General features: G+C 40.7%; 5 protein-coding genes across 9 annotated transcripts in view; 2 read left to right on the top strand and 3 right to left on the bottom strand.

Moving 5' to 3' along the window:
- The window catches only part of adgrv1 (adhesion G protein-coupled receptor V1), a 79,742-nt gene extending 72,679 nt beyond the window's left edge, over positions 1-7,063 (bottom strand). The window contains exon 1 of the mRNA XM_079582678.1: positions 6,679-7,063. The gene's annotated coding sequence lies outside the window, so the exon portion shown is untranslated. The remainder of the gene's footprint in view (positions 1-6,678) is intronic.
- A 663-nt stretch (positions 7,064-7,726) lies between these two features.
- On the top strand, positions 7,727-12,644 carry lysmd3 (LysM, putative peptidoglycan-binding, domain containing 3). The gene is made up of 3 exons (XM_079562636.1): positions 7,727-7,847; positions 9,598-9,866; positions 11,267-12,644. The coding sequence occupies exons 2-3, from the start codon at positions 9,603-9,605 to the stop codon at positions 11,957-11,959; spliced, it is 957 nt and encodes a 318-aa protein (XP_079418762.1). The 5' UTR covers positions 7,727-7,847; positions 9,598-9,602; the 3' UTR covers positions 11,960-12,644.
- A 278-nt stretch (positions 12,645-12,922) lies between these two features.
- polr3g (polymerase (RNA) III (DNA directed) polypeptide G) lies at positions 12,923-15,042 on the bottom strand. 2 transcript variants are annotated; one of them, XM_079565700.1, is made up of 8 exons: positions 14,902-15,042; positions 14,053-14,188; positions 13,745-13,874; positions 13,607-13,672; positions 13,473-13,532; positions 13,340-13,404; positions 13,130-13,246; positions 12,923-13,055 (listed from the first exon to the last, which is right to left on the bottom strand). In XM_079565700.1, exons 2-8 carry the CDS (start codon positions 14,161-14,163, stop codon positions 12,966-12,968), a joined length of 639 nt encoding a protein of 212 aa, XP_079421826.1. In that variant the 5' UTR covers positions 14,164-14,188; positions 14,902-15,042; the 3' UTR covers positions 12,923-12,965. The 2 variants fall into 2 exon arrangements, with proteins under 2 accessions (XP_079421826.1, XP_079421827.1); XM_079565701.1 differs by lacking the exon at positions 14,902-15,042 and adding an exon at positions 14,304-14,409.
- On the top strand, positions 14,597-16,514 carry mblac2 (metallo-beta-lactamase domain containing 2). The gene is made up of 3 exons (XM_079565688.1): positions 14,597-15,183; positions 15,571-15,785; positions 15,865-16,514. The coding sequence occupies exons 1-3, from the start codon at positions 14,742-14,744 to the stop codon at positions 16,036-16,038; spliced, it is 831 nt and encodes a 276-aa protein (XP_079421814.1). The 5' UTR covers positions 14,597-14,741; the 3' UTR covers positions 16,039-16,514.
- A 264-nt stretch (positions 16,515-16,778) lies between these two features.
- Positions 16,779-24,597, bottom strand: part of rtkna (rhotekin a) — a 47,156-nt gene continuing 39,337 nt past the window's right edge. For 2 of the 4 annotated variants that reach the window (XM_079560553.1, XM_079560554.1), the window contains 10 exons: positions 22,733-22,997; positions 22,332-22,385; positions 21,776-21,893; positions 21,434-21,658; positions 21,266-21,360; positions 20,667-20,773; positions 20,455-20,586; positions 19,599-19,764; positions 19,420-19,524; positions 16,779-18,618 (listed from right to left, as the gene is read on the bottom strand). In XM_079560553.1, the coding sequence (XP_079416679.1) occupies positions 17,918-18,618; positions 19,420-19,524; positions 19,599-19,764; positions 20,455-20,586; positions 20,667-20,773; positions 21,266-21,360; positions 21,434-21,658; positions 21,776-21,893; positions 22,332-22,385; positions 22,733-22,997 (1,968 nt within the window). In that variant the 3' untranslated portion in view covers positions 16,779-17,917. Of the gene's footprint in view, positions 18,619-19,004; positions 19,102-19,419; positions 19,525-19,598; positions 19,765-20,454; positions 20,587-20,666; positions 20,774-21,265; positions 21,361-21,433; positions 21,659-21,775; positions 21,894-22,331; positions 22,386-22,732; positions 22,998-24,597 lie in introns of all 4 variants that reach the window. The other 2 variants (XM_079560556.1, XM_079560555.1) reach the window with 2 other exon arrangements.

The raw sequence follows: 24,597 nt of genomic DNA, 5'->3' as shown, positions 1-24,597 counted from the left end.
TTTGCAGGTTTTTTATAAGTAAGCAGGAAGGTCTGACTTTAAAAATAAGCTGACTTTAAAAGCAATCTATACAAGTCCATAGATGTTGTATTTATGATTAATAAAGATTTATTTGTGACAGTGCATGTTGATGAACACTTGTGAGACTCATGCATGTAAACACAGTGTGCCAGATTGTAGCCATAGGCTAATTACCATCCGTTGTCCTGCACTCGCAAACATCCTTGCCTATTTTACATGTTTTTAGGGGAAACTGGAGCATCTTGAGGCAGGCATTGGAAGAACATTCAAACTACACACAGATAGGCCCGGCCCAGATCAAACCCATAACCTTCTTGATGTGAGGCATGAGACCACTACCATTACGCCACCATGCAGCCTTTAAAGACCAAAGACATTGCAGTATCTTGTTTTAAAGTTGTAGGAAGGTGAAAGTTTGTGACATCATATACCAACAGTGTGCGGCTGGGAAGCCCATCAAAAAGGGATTTGGATTTGGAGCGGGGGACTGAGACTTTGAGGCCAAGGGAAAAAGAGGTGTGTCTGTCACTGGACAAAGAGCAGAGGGCAGAGCTACGTAAATCCTGTTATTCACCATGCTCCTCTTTGAGACTGAGAAAGTTTTGCACAAAGCGGTAAAAGCCTAAGTGAAATAAAAAGACGTCCAGCCTTTGATCCCCTGTCCTTACAAAACACAAATCCACTTTTGTGGATCAAGGTGCACCTGATTGTATCTACATCTGGGTACATGGCATCCGAGCGAGAAGCAACAACTGCTGCAGGGCTATTTCTCTTTCAGTTAAAGGTTCAGAAAAGTCTGCCTTTGAAGATCTTTTGTAATCACCAAGAGTCACAGTTAATATGCTACAAGAGTTGCACAGGATCAACTGAGCAATAACATATTGCAACTGGCAAAGGGACAAACAGAAGTCATGTATTTAAAAAATGGCACAAGTCTGTATCATTGGCAGGGCAATCTTCAGTGAGAGTTTCAAGTGTCATGTGCTGTGCCAGACACACCCCAGGGATGATAGAGGCATCAAGAAACTGTCTGCTACATCAAAAAGGTCAAACAGGGCCTGGCTTAGAGCTCTAAGAGTGAAAGGACTTGGACAGATACACAACCTTGAGACAACATTCTTGAACTGACACATGCACGGGGTGTTTAATACTGCAAGTAAACAGGAAAGAAAAATACCTGCCACTTTTGCTTTCAAACAAGACCAATATCTCAGTAATAGTCATAGCACTTGACAAAGCAGCCTTCCTAGCAGGGGCAAACCCGAGAAGCACATTGACAAGTCCGGACGATGACAAAAGCTCTTCTCGGGTGTTGCATTGACCTTCATCACCTGTCGGTCCTTTATAAATGGTGTTAGAATCCTGGTTCACTAAAACTCTTTTGCACTGGTCTATCAGACGTCCCGGTCAGAGGTGTTGAGGCAGTGTCTGGTTACAGAGCTGCTCCTGGGGTCAGTGTTCATTGCTGATGCCTCTAGAGTTTCCCCCTCAGTCGTAATCTTCAACATCAATAATTCACTGTCTACCTAAGACTGTGCATTTGAAGGATCCTGGTAAGTGTGTGGGATTCACCTTATAGAAAGTGTCATGACAGCTGATCCACACTGACTACTGCAGGCGTAATGGCCTGGCTTTCAGAGAAGTGAGACCCTTGTTCCTAGAAAGTCTCCAAACCCAAAGCCCAATAAGGATCTACTTTGGACGGCTACATTATACATAGGGAACAATATGTTGCTAATGGGTAGCTCAGTATACAAATGACTACAGTTAGCCTAAATCCACCACATTTATAAAAGAGAGTAAATATATACATTTACTTCCCTTTTGGTTGTGACAGTGTTTAATTACAGCCTCTTATCGAGGGCTCTCCCATGCGGCACTCCTGCCCTGAGGCTTCCCCGCTTCAGAGACGCCCTTGGTGACTGTGAGTAACTTGCGGTGATATTTGGCAGACTTGCTCACACACATCCACACACACACGCACGAACACACACACACACACACGTAGGAGTTTGAGTCTGGGAGGCCTGAAGTGGGAGCTCATTTATCAATCTTACAGCTCTGGACAATGATGTAGAGCCAGACTGGCCACAAATGCTTTGCAACTCCTTCAGCTCTGTCATTACAATCCACTAATATAAGAGTGGTCCTGGTATGCTTACTTCCTAAAAGCAAAAACACATAAAATCTCCAACCATGGATCAGTGTTTATTTTGACAACAAACTTTTTTGTGTTTTTTAGCTTTAGTCATGATTTGGTCAAATAATTTAAGTGCAGCAGTTCATCAGTGGGACTCTTACGGCTGGGTCAGCTGACCCTGGCCAGGGAAAAAAAACCTATCCTTCCCCCTCTATGTTCCACAACCAGGATAACGCAGTTGGTCTCCCAACGGGAGCCAGGAGAACTTTGCAAACAGAGGGTGTGATGGATCCTGGGGGATCTGAGTACCTCACCATCTGCTGATCACAGTAGGAGGAGAGAGTTCTCACCAGGGAAAAACCTTAACATTGTGCAGTCAGATTTTGGAATGTACGGAGATGTAGTAGTACTAGGGCTGCAACTAACGATTATTTTGTAATCGATTAATCTATCGATTATTTTTTATGATTAATTGATCAATCGCTTGGCTGTGAATGGTGTAGGAAAATTGTATTTTTACTTAGACAGACATATATTCATGAAATTTACGATGTACAAAACATTACATATACTAACTATAAAAACAAAGTAGGTTTTCATCAAAAATACTACATTTCATGTCATTTTTGCTCTTTTTGAGTCTGTCTGAACCAGAAAGCGATTAATCGATTAGTAAAATTTTAATAATCGATCAGTCGTCGATTCATCGATTAGTTGTTTCAGGCCTAAGTAGTACCAGCAGATATAGGAAAATGTTAGTGCGCTCTCAAGAAATGAGTTGTAGATGAACATGTGTTGTTTGCTGACACTGAAGGAGTTAATCTTCCTGAGGAGATGCTGTCTCTGCTGGCACTTTTTGACACTTGTTACAAGCGAACCTCAGCTGATGGTCGATCACAATCCCCAAGAACTTACACTCTTCTATTATTTCCACCGTGTCACCATGGATAGATGAAATGAAAGCCTTCCACCTGAGCTCTGTGTTTGTAGTGGAAAATAATGATCAAGCCTTTCTGAAGAAGCTAAAATGCATCCGATTTGTAAATCAAACTGTAGTTGCCTTCTTGTCTCTGTGTATGGGACTATACAGTACCTTAGAAACCACCATGGGTCCTCAAGCCACGGCTGCCACTCTGGGTCAACTCAAAAGGCGTAATTGTACTTTAAATATTACTTTCCTTGCTTTGGCAATTTATTTTTAGATTGGTGAATGTTCTTACAATTCAGAGGGACAAAATAGAAGCTAAAAACTAATAGGAGAGGTGCATAACATCAGACAAAGCTGTGTTATTCAGCTACTTTGGAGAGAGCTGTACCTTTTTATTGCTGCCAAATAACTCCACTTAAAAAAGACAGTTGCAGCCTGATCTTTCAATTAACAAAAGGCAAAAGGTAAATTGGCAAGATTTTATAAGGCTAATTACTATGTAACATATGAAGATTTTTTTTTTATATCTACTGTACTTAATTTGTTTTGTTCTGTCAAATAATACGTTGAAATGATCAATAAAACAGGGTCAAATACAAACAAAACAATACAAAACGAATGCAGCCTTTTTGTCACGTAAAACACAACTTTGGGCTGCCTGACAATAAATTTCTTTCTGAAAAAAGAAAACATGAAGCAGTACTGTCCAGTTAATCAGAATAAAAAAATCACAACTGGATCAGCTTAAAGTAGGGTAGTCAGGAGCTTACAAAGAGATGTTTCCAATGGAGTTTTCTTTGTGTCCTGCCTGACTGATTAGCCTGTATAGCAGAAATGCAGACGAACTGAGAAGCACTTTTGGACCATTAAATGAGCTGGAGCTCTTCAGTGCCTCACAGACCAAAGGACCAAATTAGAAAGGGTATTACTTCATTGCATGTAACCAGTTGGGCCTGGATGAAATGCTAATTGCATTTCAAAAGAGACAAACCAGAACGGGGGCGTATTTTCACTCTAGAAGAAGCTGGACTTTTACGATTCACTGACCAGCATACAACTTCAGGGAGCGAGCTTTTGTGTCCTCATGCTCTCCTTTGTATTTGTGTGCATTTTAAACATGGCTAGATCTCAATTCCTTCTTTTTGGCATGTTGGACTTTTCTCTTGCAGAATCCAAACTATCCTACGCTTGCTTGTTTTTGAGCGAGGACACACACATCTTTAGTACAGTAGGTGTGAAAGAACACCATGAACACATAAAAGCAATAGAAAACTGAAGGCCAGCTGGTAGAATAAAGGCAGTGGCATGTAAATCACTGTGGAGAATGAGGGTATGTCAAAGCAAATAATATATTCTAAAGCAAAAAGGTGATTAATTGTTCTTGTTGGTTTACCTTGTGTTAGACTTTGATGAGTTTTAATCACAAATGCAATTTTAAGCTTATTACTTTCCGTTTTTCAACTGCAGCCAGCACCACCATCCTATAAAAGAGGTGGTGCACAACAAGAGAGGGGGAAAACAAAGAAGTGGAAATGCATTAAACTCTTAAGAACAGTTGAAGAAGTGATTAAAAGTCGTCATGAAAAAGCTTTACTGAGTCACTAACAGAATGTTAATTCTATTCTTACAGTAAGTTAAATCAGATCTTGCGCTTTATAAACATCACTAGAGGTCATAGTTCGTTTAAAAAAATCTGCAGGTGGTCTCACAGCAGCGTCTGATGACAACAATGTGGCTGTGTCCTACATAAGAGAGGTCAAGACTAACAGAAACCTCCTGGGGCCCAGAGCCGCTCTGTCACTACAGAGACCTCATAGTGATCAGTGAAGCCACACCACTGTCCTGGCCCAACAACCACAGTGCCTGCAGTCGCCAACTATTTTTGCACATTTATATTATGAAAAGTCTAGGACATTCTATTTGAAAACACGAAAAGAGCACTACAGGCTAATAATAAGTTCATAAGAAAAAAATACAATTACTTTTACACAGATACCACTCCATTATCAACTGTATGAGCTACAAACCGTGGCTGGAGCTTTTTTTTTTTTTAGAATCCAGCCCCCAATAGGCCACATCAAGGGCAAAGAGCTGGTCACTTTACAAGAAGCGCAAACAGACACATCTGCTGCACATGCTCCTCCTGTTGCAGTCAAGTGCACACACACAGAGTCACGGCTTCAGAGTTCGCTTCTCCTTATCACCAAGAAGTCTTTCATCTCAACTCATGTTCAACAAGCAACATGAGCATCAGAAGTGTGCAGTTTATGGCAGTACTTGTATTTGTACAGAGAAACATTAGGAGGTGAGACAGAAGCAGTGAGAGGCAGGCAGTAAAACAGTTTCCGCCCCGTGAATCACACTCAGCCCCCCACACAGGCGACTGGGCTGACCCCTGCCAGGCAATGACATAAACACAGACAGACAAAGGACCCCAGCTCTGAGCAAAGTGCTCTGGGCCATCCAAATCTTTGAAAACACTGGAGAGACAAATTGATGTTGCGAGTCAGTATTATGGTCTATGACTTAATATTTTACAAAGCATTTTTAAAGATTGATAGTCAGAGTGTTAACAACATGCCTGAGGTAGACTAATTCATATATAATTGTCAGACAGGAAAGGCAGAAGTGATGGAGAAGCAGGTGTAGTACAGCGATGAACACAAATGCACTTCCCTCCCTTCCTCTTATTGAAAGGGTTTTCACTGCTGAGGTATTACAGACAAGACAACAAAAGAGTGAGATGCTGATTATGTGTTTATGTTGAATAGAAGGTGACCAATATGGCAGGCAGATTAATAAATTATTCACTTGCAAACTTTGTCCAGTTCGCGTGTAAATGAATGCGCAGTAAAACGCGGAGAAACTGGAGGACAATGCAGCTACAGGCAGCAACAGTCTTTTATTTAACAGTTGCAGCACATGCGCGCAACTCAAAGTGTGCCAAGATTACTTATGTCTGGAGTAAGCCTATAGATTAGCAAGGGAGTCTTTAGGGGCTGCTGTCCACAGCCCAGCATGTGTGGCAGTCTCCTCGGAGTTGTTGTTTTATTTCAGTGGGAGAGAGAAACCTGCAGACAAAGCGCAGTAATCACGCTGGAGATCCTGCCTGTAACCATGGAAGCGTTTGTCTTCGTCTTCAATGGGCTGCCCGGCCATTCATTTACCGATCACGCTGAATCAATATTTAGGCTTTGCAATTATATTAGCAAAAAAGACGGGGGTATTGGCATAGGACACAAAGAAATTAGCAGTGGTCACCGACGAAATCATATTCTAATTGATGAAAACAGTTAGGCCAAGAGCGCTGTCGGTAAAAAAAAACTGATGTGTGGCGTTGTCTTACATTTTTAAAGCTATTTAGGCTGGACGCGCACATCAGCTTTCACAGAAAAATGAACTGCTCTCATTGAATAACTTTAACAATGGACTAAGCAGGCTGGGTTTTCTGTGGGTCAACATCAGGCATCCCCAAATGACCCTAAACTTTTGCATCCTTTACTATTGCACGAGGTGTTGAGCTGCGCGCTTTGAGTGCATATAAAGACGCTGTTTGTGGATTGAAACGACTCTACGCATTTGAACTTACCTGACACCTTGCTTGGCTCTGTCCGAACTGAATCTATACTTCTGGTGAAAAGGACACCATCGATGCGCGCCCCCACAAGCCGTCAAGTTTGTCCAGTTAACGTCCACATGAAAAGGCTTTGTGTCGAAGCAAGTGCAGCCTGGTAAGCAACATCAGACGCAGCGTGTATCATTCAAAGGAGCGCGACATGAGAAAGACAGACGGAGCGATGGTCCCGCTACTTTCTTGTTGATGCTTCGCTCAGTTTTCCAGGCTGTTGCGCGCACAGTTTGGGCCATGTGCGAGCGGCAGCGGCTGCTACAGTAACCTACTCACAACTCTCTCTCTCTCTCTCTCTCTCTCTCTCAAGAAGAATTACTCCGCAACTTCTGTGAGCTTCTGCTTGTCCTCCTGCGTTGGCAAATGAGACTGGACGTTTTAATCCCATTTGTCACTCTTCAGTTGTACATAGAGCGACACAGCTCCACCAACTGGAAATTAGTCGAACTGTCTGTCCTTCTCCTGGAGTTTCCCTGGTTTAGATGTTTACGCACAGTATAGAATTTATTATGATTATTTTTCCTGATTACTCCGATTATTTATATGATTCTGATTCTGATTCTGATTCTGATTCTTCTTCTTCTTCTTCTTCTTCTTCTTCTTCTTCTTCTTCTTCTTCTTATTATTATTATTATTATTATTATTATTATTATTACTATTATTACTATTATTACTATTATTATTTTATTATTATTTGATCTTGATCTGATTGTACGTACTTGGAAAGTCAAACATTTCAGGTGGTAGCTATTAGGTGATTGAAGAAATAATTGATACACAAAACTGACCAAATTTAGCCTGGCCCCACTCTATTAAAAAAGATATGTTGATAATGTAAATACAGATTTTTGCTTCGTAAAAAAGAAGGGAAAAAAAAAAAAGGAACACACTAAAAATGCGTTGCCTTTTGCGCCATCTGGTGTCCCAAATATGTCACTGCGTCTGGAGTGTTTCGTACGTCATTACGCAGTGTCTGTTGACGTGGCCTGGGTCGTAGCAGCTCAGTTGAGGTTAGCAGCAGCAGCAGGTATGCTTCGTGTGCCTCCGCGGCGAGACGAGCCTGTGAATTATTCTGCTGGAGTCATGGATATTTCTCAACTTTCCTAGCTGAACAGTGGTCGTATTACCAGGTGAGGTTCCTAATATTCCTGTTTCAAGTATCGCCTTTGTCTTGTAATGACAGGAAAGTACACGAACAAGCCTCAAAGCATAGGTGTTTTCTTGCTAGCCTTTAGTTAGCATGGACTGATTTTAATTTGCTAACTTACTCAAACTACGAAGCTTCAGTAACAATGCGACCCACTCTGGTCTGTTATGTGGTCATTGTTACAATGTTGTTGAACACACTATCAACGTGAAATCATAGATATTAAGACTAGGTATATAGACTTCGACCTAAGTTAACTTAATGCCAGTAACATTAATTACTCATGACGTATATTTTCTAAAGTATAAGAAATGAAATTACTATGACCGTTGTTTATGCATATTATTGTTTATATTATATCGTCTTAATTCACCACGATGTATTAGCTATTCTTCCACCATATGGTAGACACCTGTACTATGAGCCAGAATTATCTGTCTCTTATCTAGAAGTTGAACTGCAGTGGAGTCGGTATTGAAGTTATGTATTAAAGGACTTTGACTCTTAGATGTTCATCATCTCTTAATGACATTGTCTCAATAGATACTCACACTTTTTTAAAAATATGTATTATTATAAATTGTTATTTGGGTAATTCCGAAAATGGCAATCACAACCAATTGTTGAAAGACAACTATTACATAACATTATTTAGATTTTTGTTGTTGTAATATTTAATAGTTTTGAAACCAGTTCAACAATATTATTATATTATTAAAAAAGGGAATCCAAAAATCTAATTTTCATAAAAATGTTTTTTTTTTTTGGCCTGTGATTTTTCATCTTTAACAAGGTATAAAATGTATAAATTGTAGCTAGAACTACAAAATAATAACTTAATTACATTGTCCACTAAGAGATCTCATTGTTTTACTGTTTTTAAGTATAAAAAAAAATCTAATTTCTATGAAATATTTGCAGTTTTATGTGTGTCCCTAAGTTTTTTGTCATTCCTGTTACCAAACTACAAAAACTCTCCACATATTAAAGGTTCAGTCCAATGACATCACTATCAAGATGTTGTTACATTCAGAAGAGACTTTCCCACGATCTAAACCAATCAGTGACTCTCTCTCGCTTCCATATTTTACTCTATGGACTGTTTGTGAACATTTGGAGAGGGGGGGCAAATATCATCCATCATGCCTGTTACCAATTTTTAATGTGTAATTCCAAGTATGTTTCTATTCTTATTTATTTAATCAATATCTACCATAAATGTCGTTTCAGTGGGTACAGCCTGTGCTTCTGTGCTAGTTAGCATTAGCCTGCAATTGGCAAATTGGTCAAATTTTGTCATTCCTGTTACCTTCATTCCTGCTACTATTGTGAGGAAGAGAGATAGGAAAAATCCATTAAAACATTTAAAAGAGAGACTGAGATGGCCCCCATACATTTTTGTAATCATCAAATCACTTTTGAAACAACTTTTTTGGGGCGGTTTTAAAGCTGAAAAGGCACCGATTTGGCGGAATGACCCATGGCCATGTCATTAAATAAAGTACAGGACAGGTCTGCTATGCAACACATTTGTTAAATTATTACAGATATTTCTGTAGACACAGTAATGTAAACAACGTATGAAACAATTCTTCTTCTATATTATACTATCAGATTTGAGCTACATTTGTGTTTAGATCGACACAGCAGTAGCCTCACTCAAATGGTTTATTTCAAAGGTTTGACAGTCAATGTATGTAAATCTAAACTTTTTTATTATTATTATTTTGTAGAAACAATGTCTCGGAGCCAGCACTATGGTCTGCAGTCAGCCACAATGGTGCAACCTTCTAACGGCGGCCACACATACCTCTTCACAAACAGCTGCTCAGAGAACGATCTGTCGGAGGAAGATGGTGAGAGTTACGAACTGCGGCCCCGGGGTCGAGAGAGACTGCGTAGGAGCACATCGCGAGAAAAAATGGATGATATCATTTATCTGGTCAGAGACATCCAGGAGGGAGACACACTGAACAGTATTGCCCTGCAATACCACTGCACGGTAAATGAAAAACTCTTATTTTGTTAGCTTTTAGCTTGTGTGATGTGTTTGTTATCAAGTTTAAATGTGCTGTCATTCATATCACTATGTCTTGATGTATTTTAATTATGTGTATTTATGCATTTAAGTATAACTGCATTATTTTTCACTATTGCTAATTTATGTTTCATGTTGCACCGATGAACTAAAGAAAATCCCTAGTTTGTGGGGCCTTTCACTGACACTGGCAATGAAAATCTGATATATAAAAATGACTCTCATGATAAACAAGGCTTATTAGAGACTGGCTTATTTTGTTTCCAGTATTCAGATTTAACAAAAGCTCACTATGTGTCACTTGCAGCTATATTCAGAAACACGGGTCGTAGCATTATTTTCAGCAATGGAAAGCCTGAAGAAATGGCAACGTTAATGCAGCTGGAAATGACACAATTCCCTGGCGTTGTATGAAAAGTTTAGGCTGATAAATATGCTAGTAATAGGTCTACAATAGATTAGAGCTAATAAGAGAGACCAGGCTAAACTGAGAGGTCACAGTCACAGAGGGATGTTTATGCATGCTAGATGGCAGCTGCCTGAAATGTGAGTAAACCAGAAAAAACAAAAAACAAATCAGCTTTTGTAAGAGTCAGCTTTATGAAACTAGATATTTGTGTTTAATTGACATTTGTTGACCCAATGGCTGTATGGTTGGTTAGTATGGCCTCTAATGCTCCAGGATCAATGGAGGGTATGGAAACGGTATGTCAGAAGTGAAAACCTACCAGAAACATCATAGAGACCGCATGATGGAAAGTGAAGGCGCCATGCTAACCAGTAACCACATAGCCACTGGGTCACTTAAGGTAAAATAAGAACTAAAAAGTTCCATAATGTACCTTTTAAATGATGTGTCTAAATGTGTGTTACATGGGCGTACTGTTACTTTATTCTTCATGTTAAACAAACTAACATGCATAATATCTTGATCAGAGTGGGTCTTATTAATGTGCCTCCGTATTGTGATGGTAAATCGCAGCTGCTGAGGATGCTCCGCTCCTCTCGTCTCAAATGCTTAAGAACCCGGTACATTTCTGTGGTACTTTGGCTCCTCCTCCGTGGATGAGTCTTGTGTCTCAAATAAATGTTGTCAGGAGTGGTCACTTCCTCAGCATACTCGTGAATTGACGGTCGCTTGATCATATCTTGAATCCTCTTCTGTGGACCGTCCACATACGCGAATGGGGCGGTTCTGTTGGACTGTGGGGAACTGAGCTCAGTGAAACTGGCTATGTCTGTCCTTTGTGCTATGTCGAGAGAGAAGTTGTTTTTCTATGCCACTTATATGCCACACAGAACTCAAGTCCTTGGGCTAAAATTTCCAGCTTATTCACTTACTTTGTTGTTGCTCTGTGTTTCAGGTTGCAGATATTAAACGTGCCAACAGCCTTTTGAAAGAGCAAGACTTTTTTGCTCTTCGTTCAATTAAGATTCCAGTGAAGCGATTTAGCATCCTTACGGAGACTCACATCAGTACGCCAGCCGCATCTGCCCCCTCTCCCAGTGCCAGGCACCAAAGCCAAGTGTCTCCTTCAACTTCACTCCCTCTGGAGTCTTCCACAGACTCGTCTTCTTCCGCTGACAGCGTGGAGGGCTTTCTTCTGGAAAAGGACAAAGACATTGAGCGGCTGGTGAAGTCGACTAATCCGTCACGAAGTGGCCTCAATCAGGTTGTGTCTTCTTTAACCCTTCACCAACAACAGCCTCTGCTGGCAGAAGTAGAGTACAAGCCAGCTCAAAGAAAGGATCCGTATTATGGCGCAGATTGGGGCATGAGGTGGTGGACAGCTGTCGCAATCATGTTGTTTGTTGGCATCATTACTCCTGTATTTTATTTGCTATACTATGAGGTTCTTGTGAAAGCAGATGTGAGCCATCATGGTAGCCCTACACAAACTCATTTGCCTCAAGGACATTTCAATGGAAAGGATATGGACATTAATTTTGGCCTTAATCGAGATGCAGTGGCTGCCCCAGGTCACCCAGAAGGAAATATTGATCCAAATGGACCTGCACTTGACAAAGCAAGTGATCGTGAGGACATTGATACGTAGCGGTTAACTATATTTTTAATCACAAACCCCTGGACTGCACATTCACATTTATACTGTCACTTTGTCCAATATCAATGTTAAAAAGAGCTGGAGTTTAGGAGCTGTCACTTTTGGCCTCTGGGATAAAAGGTGCCTTTAGCATCTGTCCAAAGACATCGTTTATAACTGCCACATTTGGTTATGGGGTCAATGATGCTTTTTCCTTCAACACCTGTGTTTCCCTACGTCTAACTGCACATTATTTATGTTTAATTCACGACCTCAAAATGTTTTCAGATAATTAAGAGTGACTAGTCAGACTGTATTGTTTTATTTTATTTTTCTGGTTGGATGACCATTTTGCAGCAAACTCATTGTCTGTATATGTTTTGTGAAAGGTTAATTTAGATTTAATTTATTATAGAATTGGAGAACTTAATGCTGTCTCACACAACAGGACTATCAGTATTTAGTGAATAACACTACCAGGGGGCATGATTCTCATGCCTAAGAAAATGTGGACACTTTTTGAACTTTCAAAGCGTAGAAATCTGGCTTGCACAAAGTATTTTTGTAAACATGCGATTTCAAGTGTTGTTGTAGTTCTTTATTTTACCGATGCTCAAAATTAATATTTTATTAAATAAATGTTTGTGCCTTTTTATCCATGTAAATCTGTCCAGGCCTGAGAATAAACAAACTATTTCAATTTTAGTATTTGCAAATTAGTTTCTCGATTATACAAACAAGGAAATTATATTATTAATGAATTAACTATTGATTTAATTCAGAATTTTGTATAGCATGACCTTCACATTATACAAAGAACCTTATTCTGCTCTTGCCTTTCTAAAGATGATGTTTCAAAACTGTTTACATGGAGTGAAAACATGTTGCCTGTGGCTTTACAGCAGAAAGAGAAGTCGAAAACAAGCTGTAAGACATTTTTGTGAAGTGGCTCTTACACTGAGTGTACTTGACAGACGAAATGAAAAAAATGAAAGTAGATGAACTCAAAATTGAAGTATCAGTAAGTCGCTTCACCGTCCATGTTGTCGTCACTCTCGGCAGCAAAGTCATCTCCATTGTCAAAGTAGCTTTCAATGTAATCATTGTCCTATGACACAGAGAGGAGATTACCTTCAGTCAAGCGCTATTACTGAAGATTAAAGTGATGGATCCAATTTAAACCTCTTCAACATCTTCCTCTAATTCTTCCTCTTCAAGTTCCTCCTCTTCATCATTTTTCTTCTTTTCATTTTCTTCATCAGAGTTTTCTACCGTTCCTTCATCTTTCTTTGCTAATTCCTGGACATATCAAATATGGCTTTCAGAAGTTGATGCTCCACATAAATATATGTTGCTTTCATCAGAATCTAAAAAGACCTAAAGACGTCTTACATCTAATTTACTGAGCATAGCTTCTGTATCTTTACGTGGAACTTTGACTGATTTTTTCTTTGTTGCTGTTGGTGTAAAACAAATGATTTATTATGGTTAAGTGCAAGTATTATTTTAATAACATTTAAAATGCCTGTTTTTGGATGTGGTTTCTTCTTTTGAGGCATTAATTCTTTTGGGAATAAGTTCCAATCTGAAATGAAATGAGAAGGAAAAAAAAGTCATTTATGTTCAATCAATGTTTTATACAGTATATATTATATATACCTGGTGTCCATTCTTCATCTTCAACATGCGTTTTCTTGAGATATCGCTCTGTGTATCTCTCCACCTCTATTGAAAATACATTTCACACAAGACTGGACAGTAGGGGTTACTGGCTAGATCACAGTATTTGTTTCTCACCTGCTTTATTCTTCAATGGCTTGATGTGTTGTGGCCTTCGTTGCATTGTTCCTCTCATTTCCTGTTTTAAAGCCAGCATGTAGTTTTCATCCTCTCCATCTTTCAGTGGCATTGGTTTAAAATCTGTGTGCTAGTTAAAACAGGGAACAAACAACTTGGGAATTGTATCATTTGGACAGCTGTTTGCTTTAATTCTTTAATATCAGCCACATATTTTGAGGTCTGATAACACACACATTAAACATTCACATCACTCACTCTGCATTTACTCACTGGTGAGTAAGGATACATTATACAGGGCTACTTACTGGAAACAGTGCACTGGGCCCCACCCTGGTCTCTGGCATGCTGCCTCTGCCTATGCCCAGAGCTTCAATATTGAAGGTGAAGGCTCCCACTCCACGGCCCTTGCCAGCCATGGCTGCAGTCCAACAACACGGCCTCCTGCAGCAGATGCGATCGATATGCACATTGGTGATGGGCACCACACCTTAAAGCCATATCAGTCATTTAAGTTGTGGTTTAGGGCAAAGTGATTTACTTAAAACACCATACTCACTGATAGTAGACAGCAAAAATAGTCGTTTTGTCGAGTTGAAATCTAATGTGGAATTGAAGTTAAGACGCCTTTCGGTTCTTATCACCAATAGCTTATATTCTGATATCTTAATTTTCACCCAAACCGAACTTTGACGATTTACTACACAGCAAACCAAAGCATCATGAATGCGTTTGTGGTTTACGTGCTCCGCCCTTCGCTGACGCCGCAGAAAACTGCAGCCAATGCCATGTGCTTTAGCTCTTGGCCACATTTGTTTGGCTCCAATGGTCCAATGACCTCATTCTCCTCCCCTAAGGGCGTGTCTGCAGCCACCATCGCTTCTCCCTCAATGAAAATACACTACTAGCGTTAGCAGGAAAGCTGTTAGCACCCGCAGCTGTAACACCTGACCGCATAACCATCCGGTGACAGCCTGTGACAGGTGCACAAAGTGGGATGTCTGCGGCCGATTGGTACGCGCACAAAACGCTCGGGGACGGAATCTTCTGGATTCAGGAGCGTTTTTACCAATCGTTCAACAGGGCCAACATCTGGCTGCTGCGCGGCTCACACCAGGACGTGGTGATAGACACTGGTCTGGGCTTGAGGAGCTTACCTGAATACATCGACGCTCAGGGGCTACTAGGGGAAGATCCACAACGAAAGAACCCGCTGCTGGCCGTAGCCACCCACGCCCACTTCGACCATTCAGGAGGCCTGCATCAGTTCCAACAGGTGGGCGTCCACAGCGCAGAGGTGGATGCTTTGGTCAACGGGGACAATTTTGAAACGGTCACCTGGCTCAGCGACAGGGAGATAATTGAACCCCCCTGCCCAGGATGGAGAGCAAGGCACTACAAAGTCAAGGCCGTGCAGCCGACCCACATACTGCAAGAGGGTACGTCACACACTCTAGCACATGAACACATGTTTTTGGACCTATTCTGACTTGGTTCTTGAAAGCATGACGTCACGGTCACCTCGGTTAAGCCCAGACGCCTTTCAGGTTCTACTCCATCATTCCCATAGTGCCTGTCTAAATCCATGCTTATGTGCAAAAGCATTTTCTTCACTGCCATAATGGATAGCTGACACCTGAACACTCACACCTTCCATGCAAGATGAGTTTCTGCTTATGTAAGCATAAAGTACAGCTCTACTCACACCTTAACAAATGTCCGCACTACACACACGTTTGTTTGTCAATGCTATTCTATAACATATTTGTCAGTGCCTCATCTGCAGAAGTCAGATGATGTAATGTGCTGTTGTGTTTTCTGTCTAGGTGATGTGATTAATCTGGGGGACAGGCAGTTGACTGTGTTGCACATGCCTGGTCACTCTCGGGGGTGTATTTGTCTCCATGACAGAGAGAACAAACTGCTCTTCACTGGAGATGTAGTGTATGATGGCGCCATGATTGACTGGCTGCCCTATAGCCACGTGAGCGACTACATCAGTAGTTGTGAGCGCCTGGTGGGACTTGTGGACAGTGAACAGGTATCAGAAAGAGAACTTCTATTAATAACTTCACATTGACTGTGTTTATTGCAGTATTTAAGTTAATGTTTTTATCCAGGTTGATCAGGTCCTTCCTGGGCATTACAATACCTTTGGTTCAAAGCGCCTCCACCGGATTGCAACTGGATATATCAGCAGAGCAGAGACCTGTCCTGCTAAGTTCTCCACGTTTGCCTGGAAGACATTATCTGGTGTGGCTTTGCGAGCGTTCAATCCACGTAGTGCCTGCTAGTAAAAGGTCACATCCCTGAAGAAGCACAACTGCACAAAACTATGAATGGGCAGTTTAAAAGTCTACTTGGGTAAATATTCTTTAACGCAACGTTTATCACTTATGTAACCCAGCACAAATGAAATTGCCAAACTTAAAAAAAGCTTTTATGAAGCATATACAATACACATGTATTTATTAATATATTTATCAATGTATTCTGTAAATATTGATTTTTGTTATGTTTGTGGAATCATTTTTCATATATTTACAAAATTGTAAAGCTGTAATGACACACTATTGGTACTGCACTGCAAACAGAATACAGGGAGCATTGGATTTTCCTTTGACACTATGGGAAATTAGTAAGCGGGGCCATAATTCTTGTCTATGCATATCACAATGAATGCAGTGTTGACTACCTCCTTTGTTTGTAACAGTGCTTTGTACTATGAAGAAATCCAAGGTTATCGGCATGAACAATAAAGCCTCTCCTAAATGCATTTTCTGGGCTCTTGCAAGTCTTTCTTTTTCTGAAATTAGATTGAGCGTCAAAAAGGTAGAGTGGGATCACTTCTAAGTCAGTTATGGAGCCAAAGTAGAGGTATTCTCAAATTGCAGGCTGATGGTTTTATGCTTCAAAAAATGGACATACTAGTATCATTAGTTTAATGCATAACACATTTATTAAAATTATATTATTAAAACAAAGATTTTTTTTTTTTTTTTACAGAGATCATGCATGCAGATTACAAAACCTGGCAACATGAAAACCTCATACATCCTCTGCAAACCATGTGTTCATAATATGTACAACAAGAGACTAAGGAAGTTTTTTGTTAGCATAAAAAATTTATTTATATTTTACAGTAACAAATGCTGCATGGAAGCATTTGACAAATGTAACACGTACTATCGTTTGAACATAACTATCAAAGACATGTACTTTTATGGTGGTTAATTGACCATTTAAATAAATTAAATAAAACACATACACCTAAAGGACACCGAAATATAGAAATGTTATGTCATGTTGATGCAATTTTTTGTATTTGTACTTTATCCCGTGTTAGAATTTCTTACTACATAGAGGTATTGCAGTGTAAAAGTAGCAGAAACTGAAAGATTATTATTGAGAAAATCTTATCAAAAACAGGCAAAAACAGGTCAGAATGAGAAATTCCAGTAATGACTGGTACAGTATGAGCACTTGCATTGCTATCACCTTTGTTGAAATGGCCCCCCAAAAAAACAAACAAACAACAAAAAACTAAACCATGACCCCATGACAACATGAGGGGCTTGAGTGTAGCATTGCATGAAGATACACCAAAGCGGTTTTCACAGTAGGCAACATATGTACATGAACTTCAATGGGCACACTTGTTCATCTGGCTTCATGCTAATTGACTTTCTTAATGTAAACACAGCAAATCTTTATCAAAATACAGATAAAACTGTCAGAATACTGACATTAATAGTTATTGAGGACCTTAAGGTGGCCAGCATAACTGACACACTAACAGAACATGTTTCCAGTTAGAAAGCTTTATATTAGAATGAACAATTTTATCTGCTTTAGTCTAAATAGATCACCCTCTCCCATAACTATCTACATTTTTTGGAAAATCGTTGGTACCTACAGTTTCGATTTTTGAAATGTCACGGAAAGTTGACAACCCACTAGCGCAGAGCAGCCAAGAGTGATTGTCATCTGTTTTCTGTGTTCGGACACATTTCTGTTTGGGACTCTTCTATGAAGCAGATGCAGTTTGTCCTTTAGAGCAGTTCTAAAAGTGTTAGCAGTCTGCCTAAGGTTTCACATACATTATGGTAAGCCAGTTATAACAGTAACCTGCTTCCATTTGCAACTCTGTGTTGCGTCTAATGTGTGAAAGGCTCACACCTGACTTTGGAGCCAGTTGCGAGGATCAAGCCTGGCTCGTAAGTTCCTGAGACTACGGCGAGCAGGGGAGGGCCTTGAAAAGGGGACTCCTTCAGAAAGCTCCAGGCTATGGCTGCCCTCACTGTTGCTGGAGCTGTTACTGGAGGTGGAGCTAGAACAAGAGAGAGTGGTTTGTGTGCTGCGCTGGGACAGAGGGGACCGGGACATCTGCAATGGATTCAGAACAGACGAGGGAGGAGTCTGACAGGAGCACTGGAAGGTCCCACCATATCCCCTGCCTTTAAGAGTGCTGAGCTTTGCATCAAGAGACAAAGTGCGTGGCCTCATACGGGAGGGGGAAGATGTCAGTAGAGAAAAGTTTGGGTCAGGCCAGGCCTGTTGGTGAGTGCAAGGACTGGTGCTGCAGTGGCTGTCACTGTCTGAAGTGAGACTTACATCAGAGGATAACAGAGCCAGCTGTGGGTACCTCTGCGGGTTGATGGGGCTACGGGGGGGTCGGTGAGGGGAGCATGCGCTGTGGCCCAACAGGCGAGAATCACTGGGACGAGGGTGACCAGCGTTTTTCGGGGTGTCTTCCTCAAACAGAGTCATCCATGTAGGAGATGATCCCAGCTGACTGCGGAGCTCCAGCTCCTGCATCCTCCGTGCCAATATGTCTGACACAGTGGAGCTGAGGTCATCAGACGACTCAATAACTGCAGGAAAATTAAAAAAGGCATTTTTGTACAGTTTATAAAAAAGAAAAATGAAGGAGGATGCAAAAATAAATAGCCAGTGAAGATCAGAAGCTAGTCAGCAGCCTATAAAGTACACACAGCATCACATTTTAGTTACACACTGCATACATTTTTCTTGAAATTAGTGTATTTGTGCCTGATTTTATCTGATTGCACTTAAAATTAGATACTAAATCTCAACATGTTTGAAATGAGATTTATTTTCTTATTTTGAGCGCAGAAATACGTATTATATATTTTTTTATTACTGGTAAATTAAGATTGCTCTTTAATTTTAACTTTTATTGCCGTGCATTCACTATAATTCTCTATAAATGTGAGAACTACTGGTCCTGTTACTTCACCTGTCGTTGTAATAGGATGAGAGCAGAGCACGAATCTCAGCAGACACTGCATTATCCTGCAGCAGCAGACCCTCACAGGAGGGTGCAGCGAGAGGAGCTGACAGGCGGTTAGGGCAAGAAGAAAGGATGCAAAAACCGTTTCAAACCAGTATTTGTGATTAGGGGGAAAATGAAAAGAAAAAGGTTGAGAAAATTAAAATGGATTCAGGGAAGCAACGAGCACACACACGGACATGGAAAAGAACAGGACAAGAAAAGACAAAAGTCAGTCCCAGAGTTGTCAGAGTAAAATGTGAAAAAGAAATAGTAATGCAAGAAGATCCTTGTCCAAAAAACGTCACTTGTATCACATGCATTGTTTCTATATTTTGCCATTTGTTTGTTTACAAAGACTGTTTTCTAAAGTGGCTCATACCCATTTCGTGATAGAGAGAGCCCTGCTTCGGTGAAACCAGAGCCGGTTTTCTTGGTGATGGAAGTTCAATTTTCATCAGATCATCACAGCACTGTTTCCATTGACCTAGAATTGTTTTAATGGCAACGTGAGCTTCTTCATAACAAAAAAATATATTAGGGATATTATCTGCAACTCACTCATGTCGTAGAAATGCTGCCAGAAAGCCTCCATCCAGCGGTGAGTGTCCTCTCGACTGTCTGTAGTGACTGTGTGTGTAACCTCTTCTCCTCCATACTGATTACTAATGCAAATACTCTGGCCTTTACTGTTGGGATCTTTTTCTGATGCCCTTATTCTGGTCTCCTAAAACAAAAGAGCAACAAAGTATAGTTATTCATTTGATCCAGCCACTATCCTATCTGCAATCACTGCTAGTGGGTAACGTAGCCAAGAGTTACTTTAAAATGCTTTTACTCAAGTAGAAGAAAAAAGTAATGGCCCAAATATTTATTCAAAAGGTTACTTAAACACATGTACTATAGTAAATGTAACTACCACCTCTGCTGCTAGTACTTCTTATTATGTGCATTAAGCAGTCTATTGGAAATTCAGATACAACAACAAACAAGACTCTTTTAACTCCCTGCTGAAATTGTATTTGTGGCCACTAGATGGCAGTGTGGCTCCATTTTGTTCTACGGACAGATCGTAAAGACTCCCTTCTTTTATCCTCTAGATGTTCAAAGGCTGAATTGGGATCACGCTGATCTGCTGTGATCCAAGTTCAATGTGCCAAGGGTTGGATGCTACAGAAGATTCCGGAAACCAAAATGTAAACAGGCAGTATTTTTAGAAACAGGAAACATTCTGACCGACATTGAACACCAAAGCTTGGCACAGGTTTTATCCTTGGATCTCCATCTCAGATTTACACTTGTGCCTTTCCTAAGGGCATGACAGCATCCTCCATCTCGGGTCTTTTCTCTTTGGATTTAGACTAACAGAAAGCTAGCTGAGGGGCTTAGTGTTACCAAAAATACAATTTTATCTCACCTTGTTGATACCAATGGTGAAGGCGGGTTCGACATTTGCCTCCACATCTTCTTGCCGGTTATAGCAGCAGAGGCTTGTTCCTTTGAGAACTGCGTGAACTTTGATCCAACTCTGGGACTCTCCTCCCAATTGCTAAGAAATGAATAAAGGATTATTACATACAAAATAAAATATGCAAATATACAATTGATCTCATTCAGTTGTGAACATACCTTTACTTTTAAAGACCCGCTCATCATTTGCTTAGTCATACAGTGAGGCTGAGCAGCAAGACGACAGCACATGCTGCCATAGAGAGGCAGCCAGTACGAGCACTCCTCTACATGGAAAGTAATAAGGAATATAGTTATTAAACTGTAATATGTCTAGGTAGACTGCAAGGATACTACAGTTTAAATGTGCCTTTAACCCTCACTAACTCACAATACAAGAAAGTAGGGTGTAAAAGACTGGCAGTTGCAGGGAGGGCCATGAGCAGCACCCATGAAAGTTTACAACAGCCTGAAGGGCCGATGAATAAAACACTAGGGGCCTGTCTGTGTGAGGGTCTACCCCCTTGTTAGCCCACATTATTACAGCTCCACACAGCAGCCACCTCACTTTCCCAGTCTTTATTACTATGACCTTGACAATGGCTGTCTGTCAGCAACATGAATCAACAGTAAAAGGGGTAGGAAGCCTGGGGAATGTGAGGTATTAAAGCTAATTATTCAGAAGGAGCAACACAGTGAAGGACAAACACAGACAGATGGCCGGCTGCTCAGGCAGAGTAAGTAAAACATGGTGAAGAGGCAGCTTTAGGTTCACATACCGTTGCCTGAGATGGTGAGGTCATGTGTACGAAAGTTGTCCTGCACTTGAGACAGAGTCAAAGTCGTATGAGCAAGAAGATGGTACTTTGGGCCTCTGAAAACACAGAACATGAGCAATGAATGAGCTGGCAACAGCAGAGAGCATAAAACAGATCTAGTGAACTCACGGCACAGATGGGACAGGCAGCAGCAAAGGAGACGCTCCCCCGTTGCTGATGGGACTACACGATCCAGGCTCCATAGCAGCTCGGAGCTTCTTGCCGGCGGATCTCCCCAGAGAGGAGCTCAGTTTACTGGCCAGTTTTCTCGGGGTACTTCCTGCTGAGTAATCATCCTCTGAGCAGCAGCTATACAACTCCACACGGAGATCAAACCCAGGGCCGGCCTCGTTACTTCAAAGAACAAGAGCAGATAAAATAATAAAGCACATCTGCCAGTCACAAGATATGTTTTTCTGTTTTTCAGGTTGTCAGGCACAATGTTGTTGAGGTTGTTGTGGAACAACTTACAATACAATAGTGTTGTCAAAGCAAATATCTGTGAGTGTTCGGTCAACTACAACCATGTCTGTGTCAAAGATCTCTCCCCCGAGCTGCAGCAGGCAGAACACAGCACAGCGGTGCAGCTCTGCAAAGAAAGCACAGAACAGATAATGCATGAGAAAACAATATTTGTCAAATGAAAAAATACAACACTCCACTCCAAGCATGTTCTAGAAAGTAGTGCATTTTTAAATATTAAAACATATTCGAGCCTGAGAAAACCCCCCAAAAGCTTCGCTATACGTTACTGATCTCAACATAAAACCTGTTGTTGAGTCTTTTACTTGTCAAAATGTACAATTACACAAGAACATCCACCTCCACAACTACCAATACATGACTATCAACCATATGTGACATTTTGTTCTGCCTACTTTGGTCCTTGAGGCTAAAATGGGGTTGTGTAAAAAGCCAGTAGGTCAAGATGTTGTGCCAGGTTTCCTCCAGGCAAACTTTAGGGTTTGGGTCAAATGAAGCACTTGTACCTTTTGTGTGTTTTGTGTCACGGCAGATGGTTTCTCACCTCCTTTGTTCTTGAAGTACTCTGTGTCTTTCCACATGAGCGGGATACGGAGATCTGGAACAACAGCAGAGAAAAGAAACATGCTCACATAATATCACAATTTAATCAATGTGTTTTGTCATTAAACAATCATGCTTTTCTACAGTTTGATGCAGTCTGTTTAAACCATCTTTTTCATTTGTTGTTTGTCCTCAAGTAGAAAACATTTACAAAACACTGTACTGTTTATTTAGCACAAGTTATGTTGATATTATAACATAATTCTCACTGGACGCTGATAATAAAAAGGTGGGACATCATCTAACGTAGGTTGACTTATCATGCGGATATTTGCTGTGCAGTTACAGTGTGCTATGGGCTTGATAGTCCTGACTAAACCCACTGATATCACTATTCCTCACCCGAGATGGCCACCTTTCCTTTGCACGGTTGCCTTTCATCCATTGGCCCCGCGTCCGACGACCTCCGTGTCATCACCTTCTGCATCACCTGGGCCTCTTTCATCCTCTGCAGCTCGGACATGTAAGCCATGATTCGAGTGCTACACGTCTGCAGGCTCTTCGCTGCCTCCAATGCCTGGTCCCTCTGGGAGCAGGCAGCCAGCAGCTTACAGGCCCCATCCCGCATCCGGATCTCGTGGTCTATCTTCTTCTGTAAGTCACTGTCCTGCAAGACAATCGCAAACGAAACACTTACAACTGCATCCCCACAAAAAACGCGCTGACGTGGGTGGCATTTTTACTTTTTCAATGTTATTTGACTAATATAATATAAGGCAGAAAATGTAAGCAATTTGTTTCATGTCTAATGCATGTCTCCTAATCTACTGTATTGGTCTCTAGAAATAATAGGGAGATATGCCTCTAACTAATCCCCTAGCCCCACCTTACATAGTCAGCAGAAGAGAAGTGTGCGATGGAATTAAAACAGCAGAGTGTGAAGAAAAGGAGAAACATATGGGGTGAAAGGGGAGAGAGAGGGAGAGCACAGGGCTATCAAGAAAAAGAATGAGCTTAGCAAAACGGAAGGGGAGATTAACCCTGGACTGCTGGTAGCACAGTGCCTGCATATTTGTCACAGTGGAGCTCCTTTTACACAGAACTGAAGTATTTTGTGAAGTACAGGATGGGTATGTTTACTCCAAAGCAAAGTTCAGGACAAATTATATTAGCCTAAATGCTCTTTTTCCATGTTTACTAAACTGTTTGACGAATGCCCCGTCTCTTTGGCTGAGAGCAACAGTTATCTCTTCTCCTCTCCCCTGCCTTGGCCTCAGCCTCATGAATTTTTCATTCTTGTGATTTAAAGCTTTTATAGTTTCACTGCACTTTGAGCTCACACTCGATCTGTTCCACTTCACTGTCCTCATCCACCTTTCCCTATGGCAGCAGCTCTTTTCAAGGCCTTTCCCGCATTACTGCTCGTGACGCGTAGAGAGCATGAAAATGTTTATTTAAGCTGCATTCATTGCTGTACAAGGTGACGAGAACCTCAATGGACCAAAACAAGGGACTGAAGCTTATCCACTACAATCAAACCACAGACCAAACCACGAGCAGATGAAACATTTGATGTTGCCACTGACAGTTTTATTTAACAACTTTTTTTGGAGCAAAATTAAATTTTGGCCAATTACAAAGATAAATGATCAATTTACTGGTTTCTGGATATAGGGATACAGTATAAAAGAATGGTTTTCAAAGCACGACTTTGTATCAGCCGTCTATTCTGAATTTGTGGAAATACTATAAATTATAAACACAGTGTGAAATAGGGCTGCATAAAATATATATCCATTTGCAATAGGGCTGGGCGATATGGACCAAAAGTCATATTCCGATACATTTAGATTGAATATCGATATACGATATGTCCAAGTGAGAGCTGTGAAATGAAATGTTAACTCAAAGTCAAATACGAGTAGTTTTATTGAAAACTCACTATAAAATGTAAACATAAACACTGTATAAAAAGCTCCGTAAGGTGCACATTTAAATAAATCAAAGAAAATATTAATTAAATAAAAATAGCCTATAAAATAAAATAGGTCAATCTTCTTCTGAGGGCAGCATAGCTCCAATCAGCGGCTTGCCTGAAGCAGGCATTACAGCGCAAATTTGAACTATATCGATATATTTCTTATGGACTAATTCCATATCTCAATTAAAAATATATCAATATATCTTAAATATCGATATATCGCCCAGCCCTAATTTACAGTGAGTATTAGCTTGTGATCAATGGTGAAGCCTTAACACAAAATGTT

Source organism: Gobius niger (assembly GCF_951799975.1).
Source record: "Gobius niger genome assembly, chromosome: 1".
Lineage (NCBI taxonomy): Eukaryota > Metazoa > Chordata > Actinopteri > Gobiiformes > Gobiidae > Gobius > Gobius niger.
Note: the sequence above shows the minus strand (reverse complement) of the source record. Positions and strands in the feature narration are given on the sequence as shown.

Coding starts and splice junctions, on each gene's coding strand:
- lysmd3 (XM_079562636.1), top strand. CDS start 9,603: ATGTCTCGGAGCCAGCACTATGGTCTGCAGTCAGCCACAATGGTGCAA. Junction 9,867..11,266: donor CCCTGCAATACCACTGCACG/GTAAATGAAAAA, acceptor TCTGTGTTTCAG/GTTGCAGATATTAAACGTGC.
- polr3g (XM_079565700.1), bottom strand. CDS start 14,163: ATGGCTGGCAAGGGCCGTGGAGTGGGAGCCTTCACCTTCAATATTGAA. Junction 13,875..14,052: donor GGCCCAGTGCACTGTTTCCA/GTAAGTAGCCCT, acceptor TGTTTTAACTAG/CACACAGATTTTAAACCAAT. Junction 13,405..13,472: donor GAAACCACATCCAAAAACAG/GCATTTTAAATG, acceptor TTACACCAACAG/CAACAAAGAAAAAATCAGTC.
- mblac2 (XM_079565688.1), top strand. CDS start 14,742: ATGTCTGCGGCCGATTGGTACGCGCACAAAACGCTCGGGGACGGAATC. Junction 15,184..15,570: donor GACCCACATACTGCAAGAGG/GTACGTCACACA, acceptor TTTTCTGTCTAG/GTGATGTGATTAATCTGGGG. Junction 15,786..15,864: donor GACTTGTGGACAGTGAACAG/GTATCAGAAAGA, acceptor GTTTTTATCCAG/GTTGATCAGGTCCTTCCTGG.